Source organism: Elephas maximus, chromosome 2 (genome assembly GCF_024166365.1).
Source record: "Elephas maximus indicus isolate mEleMax1 chromosome 2, mEleMax1 primary haplotype, whole genome shotgun sequence".
NCBI classification, from domain to species: Eukaryota; Metazoa; Chordata; class Mammalia; order Proboscidea; family Elephantidae; genus Elephas; species Elephas maximus.
In genome coordinates this window covers 17444129-17466851 of record NC_064820.1, presented here as the reverse complement: position 1 = coordinate 17466851, position 22723 = coordinate 17444129, and the positions used below count along the sequence as shown (strand labels likewise).

The following is a 22723-nucleotide window of genomic DNA, read 5'->3' as shown; positions in this document are numbered from 1 at the left end:
CTCTCAAAGCCCTCAGGAGGAACTAACACAGCCGAGACCTTGAATTCGGACTTCTCGCCTCCTGAACACTGAGAAAATGCACTTCTGTTCTTTAAAGGCTTCCACTTTGTAGTATCTTGTTACAGCACCCCAGGAGATTAAGTGTGCAAGGCTGGGCGCCAACTGTGCGAGGCCGGGACGATCCACTTAGCTCTCTAACCTTCTGTTTTCTCATCTATGGATTGGGGATCATCAGACATGTGAAAATCACAACTCCTACAGCACTTTATAAACAGAAGCTACTACCACTGGTACCTGTTTCCCTACTCTTGCTTTTGACAGTCATTCAGACAGCAACGAGACGGGAGAGCAAGATGGCAGGGCCGTAAAGCCCGCACGGGAAGTGTGAAAGCCACAGTTCCCCGGAGAAGCTGCAAGCCAGGAGCAGAAACAGGTAGTCACTGCAGTGGCAACTTACAGGGGGAATTTCGGAGGAAATCACATGCATGCGAAATGTGGTTCGGATCTAAGAAACAAGGAGGAATAGGGAACCGTTCCAGCTACTTACAGCATCTTTGCCTGCCTGCAATAACACACTATACTTTTGGTGCTCAGGCCTGTGCTCTGATTAAGAAAAAGCAAGGGTTTGAGGAGAATTTCTTTACACTTGGGTGGGTGGGATAAAGGACCCCTTAATATGATGGAAGAAAATTTACAAAGGATGTGCGTGGGCAGGAGGCAGGCTGGGACAGAGGGCAGTAAGTCAGTGTCATGAAACAAGCAGCTTCAATGTGGTGAGAGGGGAGAAGAAACGGAGAAGCGTGTTCCAAGCCCCACCTGTGAAGAAGGGACACTGGGTGGACAGCCCAGCACTAGACGGTGGACGCTTCAGAGGGTGTGTACGTGCAGAGGGTGTGTAGGTAAAGAAAGGTGAAGCACATGCCACGTGTCAACAAAACCCAGCCAGGGACAAGAGATGGATCCATAACTAACACAAAGATCACTGTGGGTACAAGACTTCAACGTTCCAGATAGTTCTGGAAAGTCCAATAAAACAGAGAAAATGTGATGACTCTCTCCCTGGTGACCATGACGTCACTTAGACCAGGGATTTTCCATTTTCTCTCCATTCCCAACATCACCAGAGGTAAGGTACATTCCCATCAGCAACCGTTACCCCGTGAAGTGTCCGGTTTAGGAAAAGTCTCCCGCCTTCTCTATCATTTTGAGAGTGACCCGTATCTCCCTAAAACAGTTTCCATTTGGTCAAAGTGTACCTGGTTTTTGACATGACATCTAACGACAGCACACAGGTACCCACCCACAAGCCTGTCTTCCTTTTTTTTTTTTTTTAATTATTGTTGTAAAGCTGTATAATGCTAAACCAAATCCATTGCCGTCAAGTTGATTCTGACACAGCAAGTAGAACCGCCCCACAGGGTTTCCCAAGGCAGTAAACCTTTACGGAAGCGGACTGCCACATCTTTCTCCCGCAGAGCCAATGGTGGGTACGAGTGCTTTAACCGCTGTGCCACCAGGGCTCCTTGTATATAACACATTTGCCAATTCAATGTTTCTTATGTGTCCAATTTAGTGGTATAAATTATATCAATTATGTTGTATAATCATCACCAATAATTGCTGCCCGTTTTCCCATCACCATGCACAGACGTTTTTCCCAAGGCTAACTAATGTTTTATCCTTGAACACTGCCGGCCTGCCACTGCTGGCGCTCCTTGAATGCCAGCCCGCCCCCCCCAGCCACTCTTCCCTTTCAGAGTGTGGGTGCGTGGAATCCCAGCAGCAGGGAGCAGAACAGCATAATGCTGCCCTTATTCACGACTTCACTCTGTGACCAAGGACAGTGGGCGCGTTACTTTGGGGCATCACCATATTGTTGACTCTGGCAGTTAAAATACTTAAGGTTGTTTCCTTGTTTTACACATGCTGCTGCCAACATGTGACCCTTATTCTTCCTAGGTTCGTGTCGCTGATTCAAAACAGACTCATACATTAAAACCTATGAGTGAAATTTCCGGGGTGGATTTTTACTTGCTCCTGCTGAGATCTTTTGGGATCCCAATTCTCTCATCCAGCGTATTTGACAAGCCCATCTTTCCACTGTCTAGATTTTGATTAGCATGCCCTTCAGGTCAATCCAGCCACTGAAGTTTTCTGCATGAGGATGGAGAGCTACAACATGATGCTAGACATTTCCTCAAGTCTGGCTGAGGCCACCATTAGCCAGCCCCTGCATCGACAGTCTCACCTGCAAGGGTTTTAATGCAGGTGAGCTATGTCACTAAGTCTGAACTTGGTTTGTGGCAATTTGCCCGTTTTCAAGATAAACTCTTAACATAGCAAAGGAAAGTTTTCAGATCCCTGAATTTGGATGAGCAATCTCTCCAGATGTCATATATGGACATAAAAGTTCTGAATAGGTCAGGTGGGGTCAATTCAAGGACAAGACTGTATAGTCTGGGTGTCTACTGAAGGTGACATCAGGGATTTAGAACCATTCTTTCCTGCTAGCTCTCAGGTCTATCGGAGGAGATGCCTAGACAATGGTCTTCCATCACTACCTCTGACACCAAGTCAGATCCTATTGTGGCTTTGGACACATGTCCTTATTTACAAACTGGGTATGCATAATGTCTTACCTATCAGAAACACTTTCTTCCTGGCGTCTTCTACTCGGAGATGGGTATGGCAGGTTAGGGAGAGTCCTAATCTTGTGTTAACTTATACCTGCAATTGATTCTTTTTTATAGCCCTTCAACCAGGGTCTAATTCCAACTCTCCTAACATAAACCTGTAGCCATTGAGTTGATTCCAATTCCTAGAACAGGGTAGATCGGTCCCAGAGGGTTTCCAAGGAACAGTTGGTGGATTCGAACTGCCAACCTTTTGCTTAACAGCCAAGCTCTTAACCTCTGCACTACCAGGGCTCCATCCTAACATAAGAAAAAAAATACAGCCCATATTTTCTGTGTTGTCTCCAAATTACTGTTGAAAGGCCTGGTCAAATGTCCACTAATTCTACTCTGTTGCCCTTCATCAAACCAGAAACCTAGTAAAGAATAAGATAAAGTTAACGTGCTATCATTTGTTCATTCACGTCTTCCTTTACTGGCAGTTTATAAACAACCTTCTCTAGTCCTCCACCTAGGATTGACCTCAACCTGAGGGATAAGTGAAATCTAGCTTCTAAAACCCTGGTGGTGTAGTGGTTACGAGCTCTGGCTGCTAACCGACATGCTGGCAGTTCAAATCCAACAGGCGCTCCTTGGAAACCTTGTGGGGTGTTTCTACTGAGTCCTATAAGGTCGCTATAAGTTGGAATCAACTCAATGGCAATGGGTTTGGTTTTTTTTTTTTTTTGGTTTTAGCTTCTTAAAAAAAGCAAAAGTGCATTTCAGCCGTCTGGCATCTCTTCTATTTCCCACAGTTCCTTAAAGATCAACATACCTAACTTAGTGATCTAATTATCGTGTTCTTTCTGGAAGAGAGACCTGAACTCATTTAGAAGAACTAAGTCTTTTCTTATAAAGCCTTCCTCTAACTCATGACTGAAGAGTGTTCTCTCTGAGGAGATTAAACATGCAAAGTGAGAGTTAATGAAATCCACTTTCTACTTGTCATCCATCAACAATATCATCAGCTCCAGGAAGAAAGCTCAGCCCTTCCCTTGATCTCCTGGTCCTGAATTCTGTGCTTTAAAAAAAGAAGAAAACAACAAAACCAAAAACCCTTCTCAGCCTCTGCAAGCCTACCTTATTTGCAGCTTTTAAGCATTCCTGACAAAACTCTTACTAATACATCGCAGGCGATCAATCTTCCTACCTCCTAGTCAATAAGAACAACAATAGTAACAAACAATAAAAAAAATTGCATGTGAGAAAAACATATGGATCATTTACTTCTTCTCTAGGAGAACCAAAGACCTGTATCATAATTTTATGATAAAATATTTAGTTTATGAAGCTGAATGTAAGTCAAGAATATAAAAAAAAACATCCTTTAAAAACAAATCTAACAAGTAAACAAGACTACACATGCATTTTCAGTTGGACATTTAAAGACCTATAACATTGTAATTCTTGATCTTGTACTGAAGTGTCTCACCAATATATTAATCGAATTCTATCTACAAACTGTTAATTAAGGCAGATATTTGCAACTCTCCATTTAGAGGTGGCCCTTCAAAAAGAAACTATATAATTCAGAATCAGTACAATGTTATATATTTTCAATCCCTGAAGATAACATACAACATTGTTAACGAATTTATTCAATAATCATCCAATAAGGGGCCATTAGGAGACCCTGGTGGCGTAGTGATTATGTGCTACAGCTGCTAACCAAAAGGTCGGCAGTTCAGATCCACCAGGCGCTCCTTGGAAACTCTACGGGGCAGTTCTATTCTGTCCTATAGGGTCACTGTGAGTCAGAATCGACTCAACGGCAATGAGTTTTTTTGTTGTTGTTAAGTAGCTATTATGGATCAGGCATATTACAGTAAAAACCAGTGCCGTCGAGTCGATTCCGACTCATAGCAACCCTATTAGAGTAGCCTATAATTTTCTATATCTACTTCTAATTTCTCCATTGGCATAGAAATTTTTCTCTACCTGAAAATACTGTTCCAGCATTAAGAAATTCAAGAATTTCAGCCACATTTCAAAATCATTCTATACCAAAAAAAAATTAATGTTTTCTCTTATGACAAAAGGACTTTCTTTTTAGATAATATCATAATATCACTCTTTTCCCACTGGCCAACACAATGTTTTACATGTATTTGGTTCAAATAAATCGACACTTAATTTTTCAGCTTTGTCTAGGGACAAAAATGCTTAGTGTTATATACAAAGAAATTAATTTATACCAACAGAAATGCAACCACAGTGAGGAATCTTTTTAAATAGCCTACCTGGTGCCCTCAAGACCTAAAGCTAGAGACAGAGCTGGAGTTGTGTATGTCTCATGAAGGACTGTCAATTTAAGTCAGAGAGATGTGATTACTCTCAGAAAGAGTCCCAGAATTATATTAAGCAGTTATTATTGATTAGAGATTAGTGAGGAAGGTATCAGATTGTAACTATATCTTCACATCTTACATTTAAATTTGTTATCACTTGTCTATATTGAAAACTTAGAATAAGGGTGGGGAGGAAAAAAAAGAACATTTATTGGCACCTACTGTGAGATAAGAAGGAGCCCTGATGGCACAGTGGTTAAGTGCTCAGTTGCTAATGAAAGGTCGGTGGTTTGAACCCACCAGCCTCTCTGAGGGAGAAAGATGAGGAAGTCAGCTTCCGTAAAGATTACAACCTTGGAAACCCTATGAGGCAGAGTTCTACTCTGTCCTATAGGGTCACTATAAATGAGAATCGGCTCCAGGGCAACTTTTTTTTTGGGGGGGGGTGGCTGGTTTATGAGACAAAGGAGCCCTGGTGGCGCAACAGTTAAGTGCTCTGCTACTAACTGAAAGGTAGCTGGTCTGAACCCACCAGCGGGTCCACAGAAGAAAAGACCTGGCTATCTTCTCCCATAAAGGTTACAGCCTGGGAAACCCTACGGGGCAGTTCTACTCTGTCCAGTAGGGTCACCATGAGTCAGTCGACTCTATGGCACACAGCACCACTATTAGGCAAGCACAATGTCGAGTGTTTCACATATGTAATTTCACCACACCCTTAGTGGTATGGTTATTCTGTAGGTGAGAAAGCTGAGGTGTTAACACAGAGTAATTATCCCAGATCCCTCAGCCAATTAAGTAAGGAGATACTTATACTATGCTTTCTTAATTATTTAAATAAAGATTTTATTTTTATAGAAAGAAAGCATAAGTGACTGAATCTACTTTTTAAATATTCCAACCTTTTTTTTTTTAAATCAGTATGCCAAATCAGAAGCCACAGTCTCTATGAAGACATAGGGCAAAACCAGTAGGTAGCATATGAACACCCTGAGTCCAGTATAATGCTCACCACAGAAGGGCCGGAGATGGAGTAGATGGTTCACCAGGCCGTTTCCTCTAGCTTTTGCTGACTTATGGTCATTTAATTGCTCACGTGTACCTATACCAGATGAATCAAGGGTGCACTGACAGTTCAGCTAAGGAATCTAATGGTAAACATAAAGTACTGAGTATTTGGCCACATAAACTTTCCATCCTAAAATATGCATTGGATCACAACCTTTCCCACTGCAAACCTATCAGAACAATCCTAGACTTCTGAGATGTTAGAAAACTGGGGATTGCTCACACATTGCTGGTGGGAGTGTGAAATGGTACAATCACCGTAGAAAATAGTTTGGTAGTTTTAGATCTAAACATGTACTTACCATAAAAAATTAAAAATACTAAAACTTGCCATGGGGTCAATTCCAACTCATAGCGACCCTCTAGGACAGAACAGAACTGCCCCATAGGGTTTCCAAGGAGTGGCCGGTAGATTCAAACTGCCGACCTTTTGGTTAACAGCCGAGCTTTTAACTGCTACACCACCAGGACCCCCAGAAATTGTACTTGGGCATTTGTCCAGAGAAATGCAAACTGACATTTACACAAAAGCCTGTATAGGATTGTTCAAAGCCTCTCTTTTTGTAATAGCCCAAATCCAGAAATAATCCAAATGTCTTTCAATGGGTGAACGGTGAAATAAACTGGGATACAGTCATACCACGAAATACTACTCACCAATAAAAAGGGAAAAACTACTGATACACGCCAACAGCACAGATGGATTGCAAGGGAATTACGCTGACTGAAAGAACCTCCAATCTCAAAAGGTTATATACCATTTATGTAACATTTTTGAGTTAAGCTACAGAGATGGAGAACAGATCCGTGGTTCCACAGGTGAGAGATGGGGAGGGTGCAGATATAAAAAGGCAGCATAGGGGGGCCCTTGGGTGACCGGACAGTTCTGTATGTTGAATGTGGTGGTAGTAACATGAGTCTACACATATGATAAAACTGCGTACGACTAAATCTACTCTTAAAAACGGTTATGGATAGGATTGTGCCTCCAAAAAGGTATGCTGAAGTCCTTACTCCTGTACACCTGCAAACGTGAACCTATCTGGAAATAGGGCTTTTCTTTTGGCATGTTAATGAAGCCACGTTGGAGTAGGGTGGGTCCTAATCCTACTCCCTTCTGAGTGCTGTCCTATAAAAAGGGGAAGCAGACACGGGGAGTCACATCAGCAGGGGGAAGATGCCATGTGAGGATCAGGCCAAGGAACACCAGGGGCTGAAGGAGGAAAGATCCGCCTCCTAGAGCAGACAGAGCACAGCCCTGAATTCAGACTCCTAGCCTCCAAAACTGCGAGACAATAAATTTCTGTTCTTCTGTTTGTTTTTTGTGTGTGTGCTTTAGCTGAAAGTTTACATACAGCTCAAGTTAATTTCTCGTTCGAAAATTCATACACATATTGTTTTGTGACATTGGTTGCAGCCCCCACAATGTGACAGCACACTGCCCCTTTCCACCCCAGGTTCCCTGTGTCCATTGTCCAGTTCCTGACCCTTCCTGCCATCTCATCCTGCTTTTGGACAGGAGTTGCTCATTTGGTCTTGTATATTTGATTGAACTAAGAAGCACACTCCTCACGTGTTATTTTTTGTTTTGTAGGTCTGTCTAATCTTTGTCTGAAAAGTGGGCTTCAGGAATGGTTTCAGGTCTGGGTTAGCAGAGCTCCTGGAGGGCCATAGTTTTGGGGGCTCCTCCAGTCTCTGTCAGACCAGTGAGTCTGGTCTTTTTACGTGAATTTAAATTCTGTTCTACATTTTTCTCCTGCTCTGTTCAGAACAAATTTCTGTTCTTTAAAGTGGCATTTTTGTTATGGCAGCACTAGGAAACCAAGATGTGTGTTGGCACATGTACACATAAACATGGTAAAATCTGCCTAAACTCTGTGGATCGTACCAACATCACTTTTCTGCTTTGACAGTGTGCTGTGGCTATGCAAGATAGCCTCAATGGAGGAGGCTGAGTGAAGGGTACATGGAATCCCCCTGTTCATTTGTAACAAGCTATAATTATTTCAAAATAAGAAATTAAAAAAAAAAGAAAAAAGAAACAGGGAACATGTGTAAAGGTACCACTTATCTCTTTGGAGCTACGTATAGGGAATGGAAACAGGAATGCAGGTGGGGGAAGGAAGTCATTTTAGAGGCTATCGACAGGTGACCCCTGAGTAAAATACTGCTGGGAAGGCCCAAAGAAGAGGCTTGGAAGTTGGAAAACAAACTTTAGAGACCTTTGCACAGGAGACATAAGGTCTCTGAAGGAGTCCAACATGTGTGCAGAGAGGCTGGAATGATTCAGAGACAACTACTGTGGAGAGTCGTTTCTGTGCAGCACAGACATGGGCCTTCTCTGGAGAGGACGTCAGGCCCCGGGGAGCAGCCTCGGTGTCAGAGCTCCAACCACAAGCAGGACCCATCTGATCCAGGCCAAGCTAGGAGCACGGTGTGCCTTTAGTCTGTTTTCTCTACTAGGTTAACCACTAGACGTTGGTTCTCCAGCCTCACGAGGGAACAAGAATCTGGGCCCCTCAAGTGGTGCCTGAGAATACACTGGATGTGTTTTCAGCACACTCCTGGAGCCAACTGTGAGGCAGGGGACGACCAGCTCAGAGCTCCACACCCGGCCAGGAAGGGACGAGAACACCCACTTCCAAGCCCCCCTCCGCCAACCAGAGGAGACGGCACATGGTGACCCACTGCCTGCTCTCACCATGGAAAGGGGCGCCGCAGCCAGAGCATGAGCTCGGCATGGAAATGAAGCCGGGCTGGTGCACTGTGACAAACAAACCTCCAGGTGGCTGCGAGGCCTTTATTCTTCACTTCTGAATAAAATGAAAGGGCTCCTTTTCCCAGGCGTTACTCTGAACAAAAACGTGTCCTAGTTTGGTGCCTAAGTTTGCAGAAGCAAAACCAAGAGGCTTCTTTACTTCGCCCGGCAAGAATCATGGTCCGATTCAAATGTCTTCCTGGGAGACCATGGCTCCCGGGGGTCCAGTGAACAAAAACCACTGCAAGGCTGCTGAGACAATTCCAGAAACAAACTCTAGCCAAGAGCACAGTGCTACCACCTGGCTGTCTCAAACAGCCTACAGGCTCCCAAGGTAATTACTGATGAACTCAGGACCTCACTTTGAGAATAAAGTGGGATGAGCATGAATGGGTGAAAATAATTAAGCTTTTGCTCTATTTGAAAATCCCAGAATGATGTGCTAAAAACAGATATTGTTTCCACAAATTTGTATTAAGTATCAGGAGGTTAATTATTAGGAATACAAAGATAACTGAGACATGGTCCCATCCTTCAAGGAACTGAAAGTCCATCAAGAGAAACCAATAAACAATGCCTGAAATCTGTGACACATACTAAAGCAGAAATGTGTTTTTCCATTTGTCATTCGTGTATCACAACCTCCTTACACATTACGGTTGCTTGGGAAACGCTTTGGAGTGAGTGAGCAAGCCAGCGAGAGTGAGTGACAGAATGAGTGACAGAGAGAGTGACTGAGACAGCGAGTGACAGAGTGAGAGTGACAGACTCAGTGACTGAGACAGTGAGTGAGTGACAGAGTAAGACTGAGTGACAGTGACTGAGACAGTGAGTGACAGAGAGTGAGTGACGGAGTGACTGAGACAGTGAGTGACAGAGTGAGAGTGAGTGACAGTGACTGAGACAGTGAGTGACAGAGAGTGAGTGACGGAGTGACTGAGACAGTGAGTGAGTGACAGAGTGAGAGTGAGTGACTGAGTGGGACAGTGAGTGACAGGGACTGAGTGACTGAGTGAGACAGTGAGTGAGTGACAGAGTGACGGTGAGTGACAGTGAGAGTGACTGAGAGAGGGAGTGAGTGGCAGAGCGAGAGAGAGAGTAAGAGCATAAGTGAGTGAGTACATGGTGAAAACACACATTCAAAAGGAAAGGAGGACACCTTTAACACTGTACCCTTTTAAAGAAATATCTATCTAAGATGACTCCCACGTGTCTGTCAGCTTGTCGTACTGTGGGGGCTTGTGTGTTGCTGTGACGCTGGAAGCTATGCCACCGGTATTCAAACACCAGCAGGGTCACCCATGGAGGAAAGGTTTCAGCTGAGCTTCCAGACTAAAGCAGACTAGGAAGAAGGACCTGGCGGTCTACTTCTGAAAAGAATCGGCCAGGAAAAACCTTATTAAAAGCAGTGGAACATCGCCCGATACAGTGCCGGAAGATGAGCCCCTGAGGTTGGGAGGCACTCAAAAGACAACTGGGGAAGAGCCACCTCCTCCAAGTAGACTCGACCTTAATGACGTGGAAGTACAGGGTCTGCGAAAAAGAGGGATATCCTCAATGAGATGGACTGACACAGTGGCTGGAACAATGGGCTCAAGCATAAAAACGATTGTGAGCATGGCACAGGACCAGGTAGTGTTGCATTCTGTCGTACACAGGGTCGCTATGAGTCAGGACAGACTCGATGGCTCCTAACAGCAACAACATGTAAGATCAAATGAACAATCGTAACTCTAATGCACGAACAAGAACTTTAAGGGGCACAGAGTTGAAGTGAAGAGTAGTGAGACAATATGGGCACAGACAGGAAGAACAGTGACACAATATGACGTATGTAACCATTGTCACTGAACTGTATATGATGAAAAAATGTTGAATGGGTGTGTGTTTTGTTGTACATATTTTCACCAAAAATAAAATCGAAAAAAAAAAAAAGGAAAGGAAAGGAGGGCAGATAAGTCAATACTGGGAGAATTACAGTCAGAATGGGGGTGAATAAAATGCTACAAGTAATACTGGACGGAAGATAGAGACTGAGAAGTGGAGGGAGAGAAAATGTAGGATAAGAATCCTCCCAAAGTAAAATCCAAATTTATGATACTGTGTTAGGCCAATCCGCATTCCTTCTAAATTCTTAAAAAACATTTTTTTAAAAGGACAGAGCATTGGTCTTTAAGCCTCCCAAAAGGAGGTTAAGCCAACTCATGAATTCTTGCTAAAGGGGGAAAAAAATATATGAGGGGGAAAAAAAAAACCCTGGAATGCTTCCAAATCTGCATGCTAAGGGTGAAATCGAAGCTAAATTAAAATTTTCGTGGACCACTTTCTGCATCCAACCTTGAGGTACAGATATTTGCCCCCTGGGTGAAAACATTTCCTCTTTTCTCCCTTCCCAGGTACAAGTGTACTGTGTTCTGTTCTCTAGGGTACGAGAATAAGCATAGAGGGGCCCAGCTTGCTGAGTCAAAGTGCTTGGTCTGCAACAAGACTTGCCCACTGCCGTGGTTCTCCCAGTGGTGATCCTTCGAGGGAATTTCTGAGTGAACACTGAACAGTCATCACCAAGACAGGTATCTTTTTAAGATGAGCTGCTATGAGAACACCTTTGCATTCTCCTTGCTTGCTCCTCAGAGAAACAAACGTTTACTACAAAAAAGTGAGGGCAAAAGGTACATTCCACAGAAGGTGAGAACCAAGACCCCTGCAGGGGGAACATCCGCAGTGAGGAAAGTTCATGTGTGTTGGGAAAGCCTGTGACAGTTAACTTCTATCTGCCTAAATCGAAAACACGGCTATTTTTTCTAGCTTATTTACATTTAAAATTTTAAATTATATGATCTGCTTGGGAAAAAGTCATTCAGATTATGTAAACCTTTTCACAACTTTTCCCTCACCTGATATGTTTAAATATTTCATGACCTTATGCAAATATATATCCAATGAGCATGATTTACTCCTCCTGGCCCTTGTCTCACTTTTAAACTAATTCAATTTATTCCCAACTGAATAATCGGCTTCACCACACAATGGCTGAGGGAAGATGCCATGCTTTCCTACAAAAAGTCTAACTAGTGTTCCTGGGGTCTTTAGGGCATTTGTGCTACACAGAGAAAGGACAGTGAGGAAGATACTGGGGCTGGTCAGAAAAAAATCCATCAACCTAGGAAACAGTCGGGTTGGAAATGCAGTCTTAGTACAGGTGAGGAAGCACGAGGTGAACTCCGAGCACGTGGGTCCCCCATGTCCCCTCCGTGGATACCACTATGCAGCCCCCAACTGGTCACTCAGTCCGTCCTTGGTCCCCGCATCACTTTAGGTGCACACATTAAGAAAAACCAATCGGTAAATATGCCAGTTTCTCTGCTACTCTGAGGGCCTTTCACGTAAAAAGGAAAGATTGAATGTGCTGAAAATTCTCAAATTGTGAAAGTGAACCACTTAACCTTTAAAACATTTATGGTTGCCTTAGTCTACAAGCTCATCCATACTAGAGGTTCCTATAGTTTAGCCAGTGAAACTAAAATGGACTTTGACTTTTAAATAATTTCCAAGCTTACTGACTAGAGGAAACCCGGGTGGCGCAGCGGTTAAGAGCTATGGTTGCTAACCAAAAGGTCGGCAGTTCGAATACACCAGGCGGTCCTTGGAAACCCTATGGGACAGTTCTACTCTGTCCTATAGGGTCGCTATGGGTCAGAAGTGACTCGATGGCAGTGGATTTGGTTTTGGTTTTTTGTTGACTAGATAGACTCTGTGCCTTGGTAACTGGAATGCTTTCATTGTAAGATCCTTTCCTTAAAAATGCTGCTGATACTAAAACAAATGATCCTGCTCTCCATCTCTGAGACGACGTCACACAGACCAATATGGTGTTACTTACAAACATGGGGCCCTCCCATGTTCTGCAGATAGGAGGAGCTGCTGCCTCTGCCTGTCTCTGAATTCATTCTAAGAACTTTGCCCAGCAGCCTGCAGCCTCCCCACCCCTCTCCTCCTCTCCCCTCCCCTCGCCCTCAGCATCTAAGACCACAGGGCAACAGTACCACAGTGCCCTCTGTGGCCTCGAATGAGGGACGTCTGGCTGGATGTCTGCCCACCCCGCTCTTGGCTTGAGAGAGGTTCCCTACCCCCTGCCCTACGCTCCTTCCATTTTCTGTCACTCAGACACAATCTGCTTTTTTACACACATCTCCTTTACCTCCCTTTCTTCTTTCCAGATAGGGTATACAAATGCCTCAGATAAGGAGACACTAACACACGGATGGGATGGACAGAATCACGCACAATTATAACACACGTTGAAAGAGCGTGTAAAGAGCATGCGTGTAAAGAGCACTCTACAAAGTATAGGTGGAGAACTAGTTGCCTGGAGAAGAAGTGAGGGAAGCAGTGTGTCCAAGTCTCAAAGGTGTCAAAGTGTCACAAATCTGGGGACACTCTGCTGAGGGAACAGGGCTTTGGAAGAAAGTAGATCACAAGAGGAGGCTGGAAAGAAAAGTATGGACCCGATACACGAAAAATTACTGGTATTCAAAAACAAGGGTGCAACCTAATCAAATTTACATTTCAGAAAAGTCAGTCTGCTGGCAGTGCTGCCAGGAAGCTGGTGAGGCGGGGAGACCAGTGAGCTGGATACTGCTGACTGAGGCACTCATCATCCAGTGCCATGTGTATCAATAAGTGGAAGCTGCCTGGAGAAGTGCCCACCGACATGGCCACTTGGAAAAAAGTTTTCTCTCTGTAGATACTTTAAATATGCAAAAATTTTAAAGTCCTTCTCCGTTACAGCATTAGTGAGAACAGGGGAAGAAGCTGACCCTGTCAGTTTTCTACTTCTGACCATCTCAGGGCTGCGAAGTGCAGAAAGGGCTGCCTCTGGCAGAGCTGGCTGCTAGCCCAGGGCAGCTGAACCGCAAACTCTCCCGTCCCTGCAGTTCACTGACTATTCTCCTACATGCTCTCGGCGGACTCATACTTTCTGAGTGGAAAGGGACTGTCGTGTTCATGCGGTCCAAACATTCAAGGTACAAGTGACCTGACTGAGGACTGGCTCCCAAGGTCCCAGAGCTGATCGGCAGTTCCTTTCCTTTGAGTGGATTTCCTTTAAATGCACTTCTGAACCTTTGATCCCCACCAGTTTTAGAAGCAACACAACCAGAATGCTCCTGAGAAGCAAGGATGGCGAGACTTTGGCTTGCTTACTTTGGACACGTCACCAGGGAAGACCAATTGCTAGAAAAAGACATCGTGTTTGATAGAGGGCCAATGCAAGTAAGGGAAACCCTCAACGAGTTGGATTAACACAATAACTGAAACAATGGTCTCAGACAGATCAAAGATCACACAGATTGTGCAGAACTGGGCAATGTTTATTCCGTTATACATAAGGTTACTGTGAGTGGGGGCCAACATGATGGCAGCTAACAATAAACAACATGATGCCTCTAAACACAAGACAGCCAGATCTTGCCCATTTCTGTATTTCTCCCAGTGATCTCACTCTCCCAGATCCTTCTTCCTATCCTATTACCATAAACTTCCGGTGTTTAATCCCACATATCCATGACAGATCCCTCACTTCCAAATTTATAAAGAACTGTATTATAAAATAGGCCCTCTGTGAAGTAAAGAATTTTTCCTTAGCATTGTCCAAGGCAGTAGTAAGATGTAGTAAATTTACACCCCCATTCAATCTGTAAAACTTTAATTTTTCTGAAAACTCTAATTTTTGTTATTTCTTTTCCCCTTCAAAAGCTACATAATATCTTCTTTAATAAAATTTGGTGTGACTTCTCCTAAGAAGAACGTACGTATGCAAGGTTTCATTAGTACCTACTTTTCACACACCAAAAAACAGAGTATCTTTTCTCACTGTCCTTGTTACTAAATTCATTAGCAAGAGCACAGCTATCCCATCACCATTAACATAAAGACCACACTGGGTTTTCTTATTCTCTATTCCATGCCACCATCTAAATCCAACATTACGTAATACTCAAGTTTATCTGCACCTGAGAGCAGTCATGTGGTTTGATAAAATCAGAGGCAGCCATGACTTTAGCCACATGACAGGCTAACAAACAGAAATGAAACCCCACAGCCGTGACCACAATGTGTGGATCCTCTCCTGGTGCTAAGATGGACAAGGAGCTCCGTCTCTCTCCAAGGATCTCATTCAGTTTCCCGTTTTACCTGCTCACCTCCTCATCCACACCTGTCCCTGGTACCTCCTGCCCTCATCCCTTCAGCAGTAGTCTGCGCGCACCCGTGTAGTGGGGAAGGTCTGTGCAAGAGGTCAGCGCAATGCCCTGCTTGGTGACATACTTGGTACTGATGGGCTGCCTATCATCACTTGCCACCTTTAGTCCACCTTCTCACATTATGGCCAAAATTCAGATTCCTGTCAAGTAGTTCACAGACCCTTTCTGACATGAAGCATATTCTGTCTTCCAGACGCCTTACCTCCTTTACGTGGGTGTGAAAGGACACCGACATGTCCAGTAAGATCTTCCTCTGCTCCACACGCCGGACGAAATCTTGTATCCGGTCTTCAAGCTGATGGGCAGCCTGATAAATCTCTTCCGGGTCACATTCCCCAGTCTGAGCTAGCTGCTCCGCTGCTTCTAGCAATTTATCTGCATTGGTGTATGTGTTCTGCACAAGAGAAAATCCAGAGACACAGAGGGTGAATAAAGCACAAGCCGGCCAGGCTGGGCCGGCCGTACACAGCAACGCAGTCAATTTATGGTATCATTTCCTTAGATCAAGCAGAGAGAAACATGACGGGAAGAGATGGTCTTGGGCGTTCAAGGCTTCTCTATCAGCATTGCCATTATCTTGTTTTAGGCTGTTAAACTTTGAACCTCAGGTCCATGCTCTTTCATCTGAAGCGGTGATCTGCTGGCAGTTGGTGCTGCCACCTGACTCACACAGGGCTTTCAGATTTTTGCCACCAAGCACCCAGAGACACAACGTAGCCACAAATGCCCGCTTCACTTTTCCCCAGGCTTACAGCAGAGCAGGGAGTTCCAGTTTTGTCTTTCAGTATGATACATTGCTGTCTGATAATTCCCAAAATGCAAGTGAAAAAGCTCCACACAAACACCAGTAGCTGTCCCTTCCCATGTGTTTCTATTTATTGGTCATTCTGTGGTCACCTTTTTTCTATTTAAGAGTGCATACCTTTGGGAACAAGGAAACTCTAACTGGCTATAAAGTAGTCAGGGTTTTAAAGAGCTGAAAGTTAAGTGAAAATAAGTGCCTAAAATGCCCTGAGAATTACTGTTTTAATTCTTGACAAATAAGAGGCTGCAAATGGGTACCTCAAACAAACAGGTATGCTAAAGACCTGGTCCTGTTAAAGGAAGCCACTAGCTGAGGGTTCCCTGGCAGAGGTGAGCAGCACCTGAGACTAGAGGACATCAGTGCAGCAAAAGAGCAGAAGTGAGGTCTTTCGAAAAGGCCCAGAAAGTATGCTTGAGGCTCCCCTTGAGAAACAGGCTGAGCCCTCCTTGATCCTTCCCCATCTCAAACCACTTAGTCCTAAAGCAGGGCAGGCATCTCACTGTGGGTTAGGTGGTAGCTCAGAGTGTGAGAAGGGTGTCCCTATGGGAAATCAGCCTGAGAGGGGTGACAAGAGTATCACTGTGGGGAGTCAGACCGAGGGGGTGATGAAGATGTCCCTGTAGGGAGTCTGCATGAGGAGGGTGACCAGGGGTACCTATAGGGAGTCATTGCTGGGGGGGGGGGGCGGTGACGAGGGTGTTCCTGTGGGTCAGCCTGAGGGGGTAACAAGGCTGTCAGCCTGAGGGGGTGACAAGGGTGTCCCTGTGGGTAATCAGCCTGAGGGGGTAACAAGGCTGTTCCTGTGAGTAGTCAGAGCCTGAGGGGGTGACAAGAGTGTCACTGTGGGCAGTCAGCCTGAGGGGATGGTGAGGGTGTCCCTGTGGGAAATCAGAGCTGAGGAAGTGATGAGGGTGTCCCTGTGGAATCACAGCCTAAGGATGTGATGAGTGTGTCCCTGGATTGCGGAGCTGGCATGAGAAGTAGAAGCCTGAGCGAGATGAGGAGAGCGTCTAGGCACGACGGGGGTGGGCATCATGATGGGAGACTGGTGACATCCAAGGGAATGTATCAACTAGGTAAATATACAAAGGACAACAGGAGCCAGGTTTCTCGTTTTAGAGAAGGGAGTTCCAAAGATGGAAAGGGAGAAAACGTGAGTAAACTCTGTGGCATTGGATTGGATTTGGAGGTATCGGTGTGAACTCATGGGTTTCAACAGACAGATGAACGTGTGTGTGTAGTTATACACACACACACACACACACACCCCTACCCTGCCTCTGCCCACTGAGAGGGCCTGGGAGCATCAACTGGGCCTACCACGCTTAGCACCCACTCTCCTGTAAAAGGATCCAGGACTTCCTGGAGAATTGGCTGATTCCAGGGCTGGGGAGGGGTGAAGTAGGAGAGGAGCCTGGACCATCCTCCTGTGCCAGCACAGAGTATAAGGAAGTATAAGAAGTGTTCGTGTGCAATGTGGCCATGTCAGGACACGGATGCCAGCTTGCAAAGGAGCCTGCTGGCCAAACCAGGGAGAGCCTGAGTCTCAGAATAAACAAGGACAGCAATGGAGCATAACCCACTGAATACAACAGGAAACCACAAATCCATACTGATATAAATAAAATAGGAGGAGGAACAGGAAATTTACATAATTTCAAAGTACCTTCCCACAAAATACTTATTACTTACGAAGGGGAAAAAGTGTAACTTTACAGTGGAGGAGCCTAGCAGTTACCACCTTAATCCTGGGATCAAAGTGAACCCCGTAAGTAATGGGACAAATGAAAGTCATGAGGCACCTGATAGAGTGGGATTGGAGATCACAGTATCACTTCTACAGTATTTCTGCGATGATGCAGAACCTGGCTCTAATGAGAAGGAAACATCAGACAAACCCAAAATGAGGAGCAGTCTTCAAAATAATGAATCTTTGATCTTCCAAAGCCTCAGGTCGAGACAGTCGAGGAAAGACTGCGGGACCGTTCCAGGCTTAAGCCAACTAGAGAGATGGGACAACTAAATGCCACACGATTCTGAACTGGATCTTTCTGCTCTAAAGGACATTACGGGGAAGGTTAGATGGTAATCATGTATCAATGTTAATTTCCTGGTTTTGATAGTCGTATTATAGTCCCTGGGTGTAGCAAATATTTAAGCGTTTGACTACTAGTCAAAAGGTTGGCAGTTCAAACCCACCCAGGGGTGTCTCAAGAGACAGGCCTGGTGATCTGCTTCTGAAAGGTCACAGCCCGGAAAACCCTGTGGTTTGCCTACTCTACACAAATGCAGTTGCCATGAGTCAGAACAGACTCGACGACAACTAACAACAACAGTTGTAGCTATGTAGGAAAATGCCCTTTTAATTAAAAAATATATATATTAAATAATTCAAGGGAAAAAAAGTTTTTTCTTGTCCTGTACTTCCAACTTTATTGCAAGATGTAAAAACACTAAAACAGTTTCAATACAGTACAAGTACGAGAGTGACTCCAATAATGACGATACTAATAATCGCTTACTGAGCAAGCGGCACCTGAATGTCGAGGCAGGTGGTGGTGAGGTCGCAGGTGAGGAAATTATGGGAGGAAGGGTGCACTGTCTATAGAGAACTCAAATACTACAAGGAAAACTGCCTAATGTGGGTCTGCTCCTTATCCCCACCCCAGGTGACCACTCCAGCCCCAGCTCCTCGGGGTGCCAAGGTCTCGAGTGTTTACTGTATGTCAGGGGGCCGAGTGCTTCCCTTGCCCTGGGCCATTTAATCCTAACCACAACCCATTTTATACATAAGAAAACTGAGGCCTACAGGGCAGTCACTGGCCCCCAGGGACAAGGCTGACAGGTGGTGGAAACAAGACGCAAACCCAGGTCTGGGTCAAAGCTTGTGTTCATAACCACCCGACATGTTGTTAAACATTTGGGTTCTTTGAAACAAGTATTTCGCTAAAAAAAAAAAAAAAAAAAACCCTTTTACACAATTGTGAGGCAAGGTTCATAATCACATCTTCCTCCTTGCAAACCTTAAAAACCATTTTCTGGAGATCTTCTTCCTGGTACTATCCAAAGCATCCTAAGGATATTCTAGGAATTTCAGCATCATACCAATGAGTGCTCTGTCGACGAGGGCCTTTCAGAATTCCTTTAGAAATGAGTGAAGAGCTGCCCAAGAATTCCTTAACATTTGCTAGTTATGACCACATCAGACCCGTTGCCATCCAGTTGATTCCAACTCATAGCAACCAGACTTGAGAAACACATCTATGTACACTTTACATATTCTTTAGAATCAAATTATTTGCATTAACGTGAAAAGCACATTCAGTTCCCAATATGACTATAGGGCTTAAAAGCATACTTAAAGGGTTTTAACATACTCAATATGACATATTTGGCAGATAAGTTACAGAAATTCCTGCATAGATTAGAAAAGTGAAATTGCCGACTTCAAAGTTGCTTTGTAACAGCAAAATTATGTATTAAAAACGTCCACTTGTGCTGCTCTGGAGGCAAAGCAATACCCACTTTCCATCCTATGCAATTCTGTGTCACCAAGCAGTCTGGCAGCTGGGAAGTCACAATTATGACAAGGAACTTGCTTGCCCTCCACAATCAATGCCCATGGAAGCAGCAGTCCAGAAATCGAATGACATGTCGCACCGGGCAAATCTGCTACAAAACGCCTCTTTAAAATGTTAAAAACAAAGATGTCACTTTGAGGACTAAGGTGCACCTGACCCAAACCATGATATTTTCAATTGCCTCATATGCATGAGAAGGCTGGACAATGTGTAAGGAAGACCAAAGAAGAAATGGTGCCTTTGAATTATAGTGTTAGTGAAGAATATCGCATATATCATGGACTGCCAGAAGAGTTAGCAAATCTATCTTGGAAGAAGTACAGCCAGAATGCTCATTAGAAGCAAAGATGGCAAGACTTGGTCTCACTTTCTTTGGAACTGTTTTCAGAGGGACCAGTCCCTGAAGAAGGACATAAGGCTTGGTGAGGTAGAGGGTCAGTGAAAAAGAGGAAGCCCCTCAATGAGATGGACTGACACTGTGGCTGCAACAACGGGCTCAAACACAGCAATGATTTTGAGAATGGCACAGGACCGGGCAGGATTTCGTTCCGTTGTACATAGGGTCGCTCTGAGTCAGAACCAACTCGACAACAACAATGTACCAATGTCAGCATCTCAGCTGTGACAAATGGCATACTGATGTAAGATGTTAATAATAATAGAAAGTGAATCTGAGTATATGGAAACTCTCTGTATTACCCTTGTAATTTTTCTGTAAACCTACAACCATTCTAAAAAAAATAAAGTATACACACACACATTGCAGACTTAGGAGCCCCTGGGTGGTGCAAGCATTAAAGTGCTTGGCCACAAATACAATGGCTGGAGGTTTGAGTCCACCCAGAGGCACCCTGGAAGAAAGGCCTGGTGATCTGAAGTGTCAGGCACCGTCATCTATGAAGCACAGTTCTATTCCGACACACATGGGGTCGCCACGAGTCGGAGTCAACTCGATGGCAACTGGTAACAGCAGTTATAGCAGATTTAAGAAAATAATTACACAGCATTCACATACGGAGATGGAGCAGTTCTGAACGCTTTCATGCATTAGCTCATCTGACCCTCCCCTCCCGGGAGGCAGCCTCAGCATCCTCTCAGCACAGCGAAAGGCACAGAGCGAGCTCTTGCTCAGGTGGTCAACCAAGGCATCAGGGGCATTGCTGCAGACGTTCTGTGTTCATTTTACTGACAGAGGTCCTGTGAGCACCAGAGGCTGCACTTTGAGATGACTGTGCCAGGGATGAGAGGTTTAGAGAGCCACGCTCCCCAGTGAGTCTCACCCAGAATCAGGACCTCATCTCCGAGACCTCGGTTCTGAGTGAGGCGAAGTGTATCATGCTTTGTGCAAACACAAAGGGCAGACCACACATGCAGTTTTCTAGAGTAGAATCCAGGATTCTTGTTGACTGTTGCTACAGCTTTGAAGATACCTACCTCCCACGCCTGGCATATGGACCTCAGAATCTCCCAATAGCTACACATTACATTTCTGAAAGCTTTCTCATCTTTTGCAAGCAGGTAAAGACATTTACAGAAATAATTGTCCCAAAGGAATGAGTTCATTTTCGAATTATCTGAGCACTAAACAGAAAGCATTTTGTCCCACTTCTCTTTTACCCTTCAAGAAAAAGAGGAAGCACCAAGGGTCTGATGGCTTTTCCATCAGGTGCTGACAGAGCCAGAGCCTGCATGTGTGTCTCTGAAACCCAAGGCCAAGGCCTGACCCTGGATCCTTCTGCAACAGAAGAATACAGGTGTCCTTGCAGTAATAAACACATTAATCATAAATGTTAACTTTTGAGTACTAACTCTGGACCACTTCTGTTATGGACTGAATTATGTTCCCCCAAAAATGTGCATCAGTTTGGCTGGGCCATGATTCCCAGTATTGTGTGTTTTTCTTCTATTTTGTGATTGCAATTTTATGTTAAAGAGGATTAGGGTGGGATTATGACACCCTTACCAGGTCACATCCCTGATACAATGTAAAGGGAGTTTCCCTGGGGTGTGGCCTGTACCACCTTTTATCTCTCAAGTAATAAAAGGCAAGGGAAGTAAGCAGAGAGTTGGGGACCTCATACCACCAAGAAACCGGCACCAGGAGCAGAGTGCGTCCTTTAGACCCAGGGCTCCTGCGCAAAGAAGCTCCTAGTCCAGGGGAAGATTGACGAGAAAGACCTTCCTCCAGAGCCGACAAAGAAAGCCTTCTCCTGGAGCTGATACCCTGAATTTGGACTTTCAGCCTACTAGACTATGAGAAAATAAATTTCTCTTTGCACTGTGGTATTTCTGTTATAGCAGCACCAGATGACTAAGACAGCGTCCTCACAATAGCCCTATGTGATGGACACCATTTCCTTCCCATTTCACAGGTAAGGAAACTGAGGCTCAAAGATGTGAAGTAACGTCACAAGTAGGTTAGTAAGGGGCTGGTAAGCAGCAGAGCTGGGGCTGTTCAAACATCAAATGACTGGGCCAGGGTTCCTCTTACAAGGAAAAAATCAGTCACAGGACTGGTTCCTCCCTTAAAAGGCAGAGAGTCAAGTGAGAACTGGCCTTTGAGAGTTTGAAGAGACTGGACTTGCCCCTCCTCCACTTACTGTCCTGTCCCCTGAGGCATCTCCCTCTCTCTGGGCCCATTTCCTTACCTGTGAGGTGGAGGTAATAATCCCTGCCTCAAGGGATTGTGATGAGGATTAAGGGTATGCAGTGCAGAGGCCCAAGGAGGGGGGGCTACATGGGGGGGGGGGCACTTGCCCCTGGGTGCAAGTCTAAGGGGAAGCCCGACCACCCCATACACAAGGCAGGAGAACTTGGAGACTGGCTCTGGGTGCTCATTACCCTCCCCTATGCCTCTGATACTGTGACTGCCAAACCAAGGTAGAGGCCCAGACAGTTTCCTCTTTTTCCTGAGAAGTAAATTAAAGTTGCATAACTGGTAAGCTCAGGAGGAACAAGAACAGCTACTGCAGGGCAAAGGCAGATCAGATCTCCCACTTCCTACAATCCTCAGGGCCAGATTCCTACTCTGGACGGCCAGGAGCCATATCTAGAATCCAGTGCAAAGCACATGAGTTTGCTGATCTTAGAACAGATGAGAAAAGAGGAAAATACAAGCATTTCAGGGTCCTCGTATACTTCTAGTCCATTTGCTTCGATTTAAAAAATGGCCAGCAGAAATTTGCATACAGAAAACTTTTCAAGATACCTTCTTAACCACATGAACCATACTTATCCAATCTGTATGCTGAAAATCTGAGAAGCTGGACCGTGTGAAGAAGAATGTGGTAT

At 44.8% G+C, this 22723-nt stretch overlaps 1 protein-coding gene across 3 annotated transcripts in view; it reads right to left on the bottom strand.

Annotated features, from left to right (window-relative positions):
- The window catches only part of TRIO (trio Rho guanine nucleotide exchange factor), a 423568-nt gene that overhangs the window by 171495 nt on the left and 229350 nt on the right, over positions 1-22723 (bottom strand). For all 3 annotated transcript variants that reach the window (XM_049861241.1, XM_049861250.1, XM_049861258.1), the window contains one exon: positions 15249-15440. In XM_049861241.1, coding sequence (XP_049717198.1) covers positions 15249-15440 — 192 coding nt within the window. The remainder of the gene's footprint in view (positions 1-15248; positions 15441-22723) is intronic.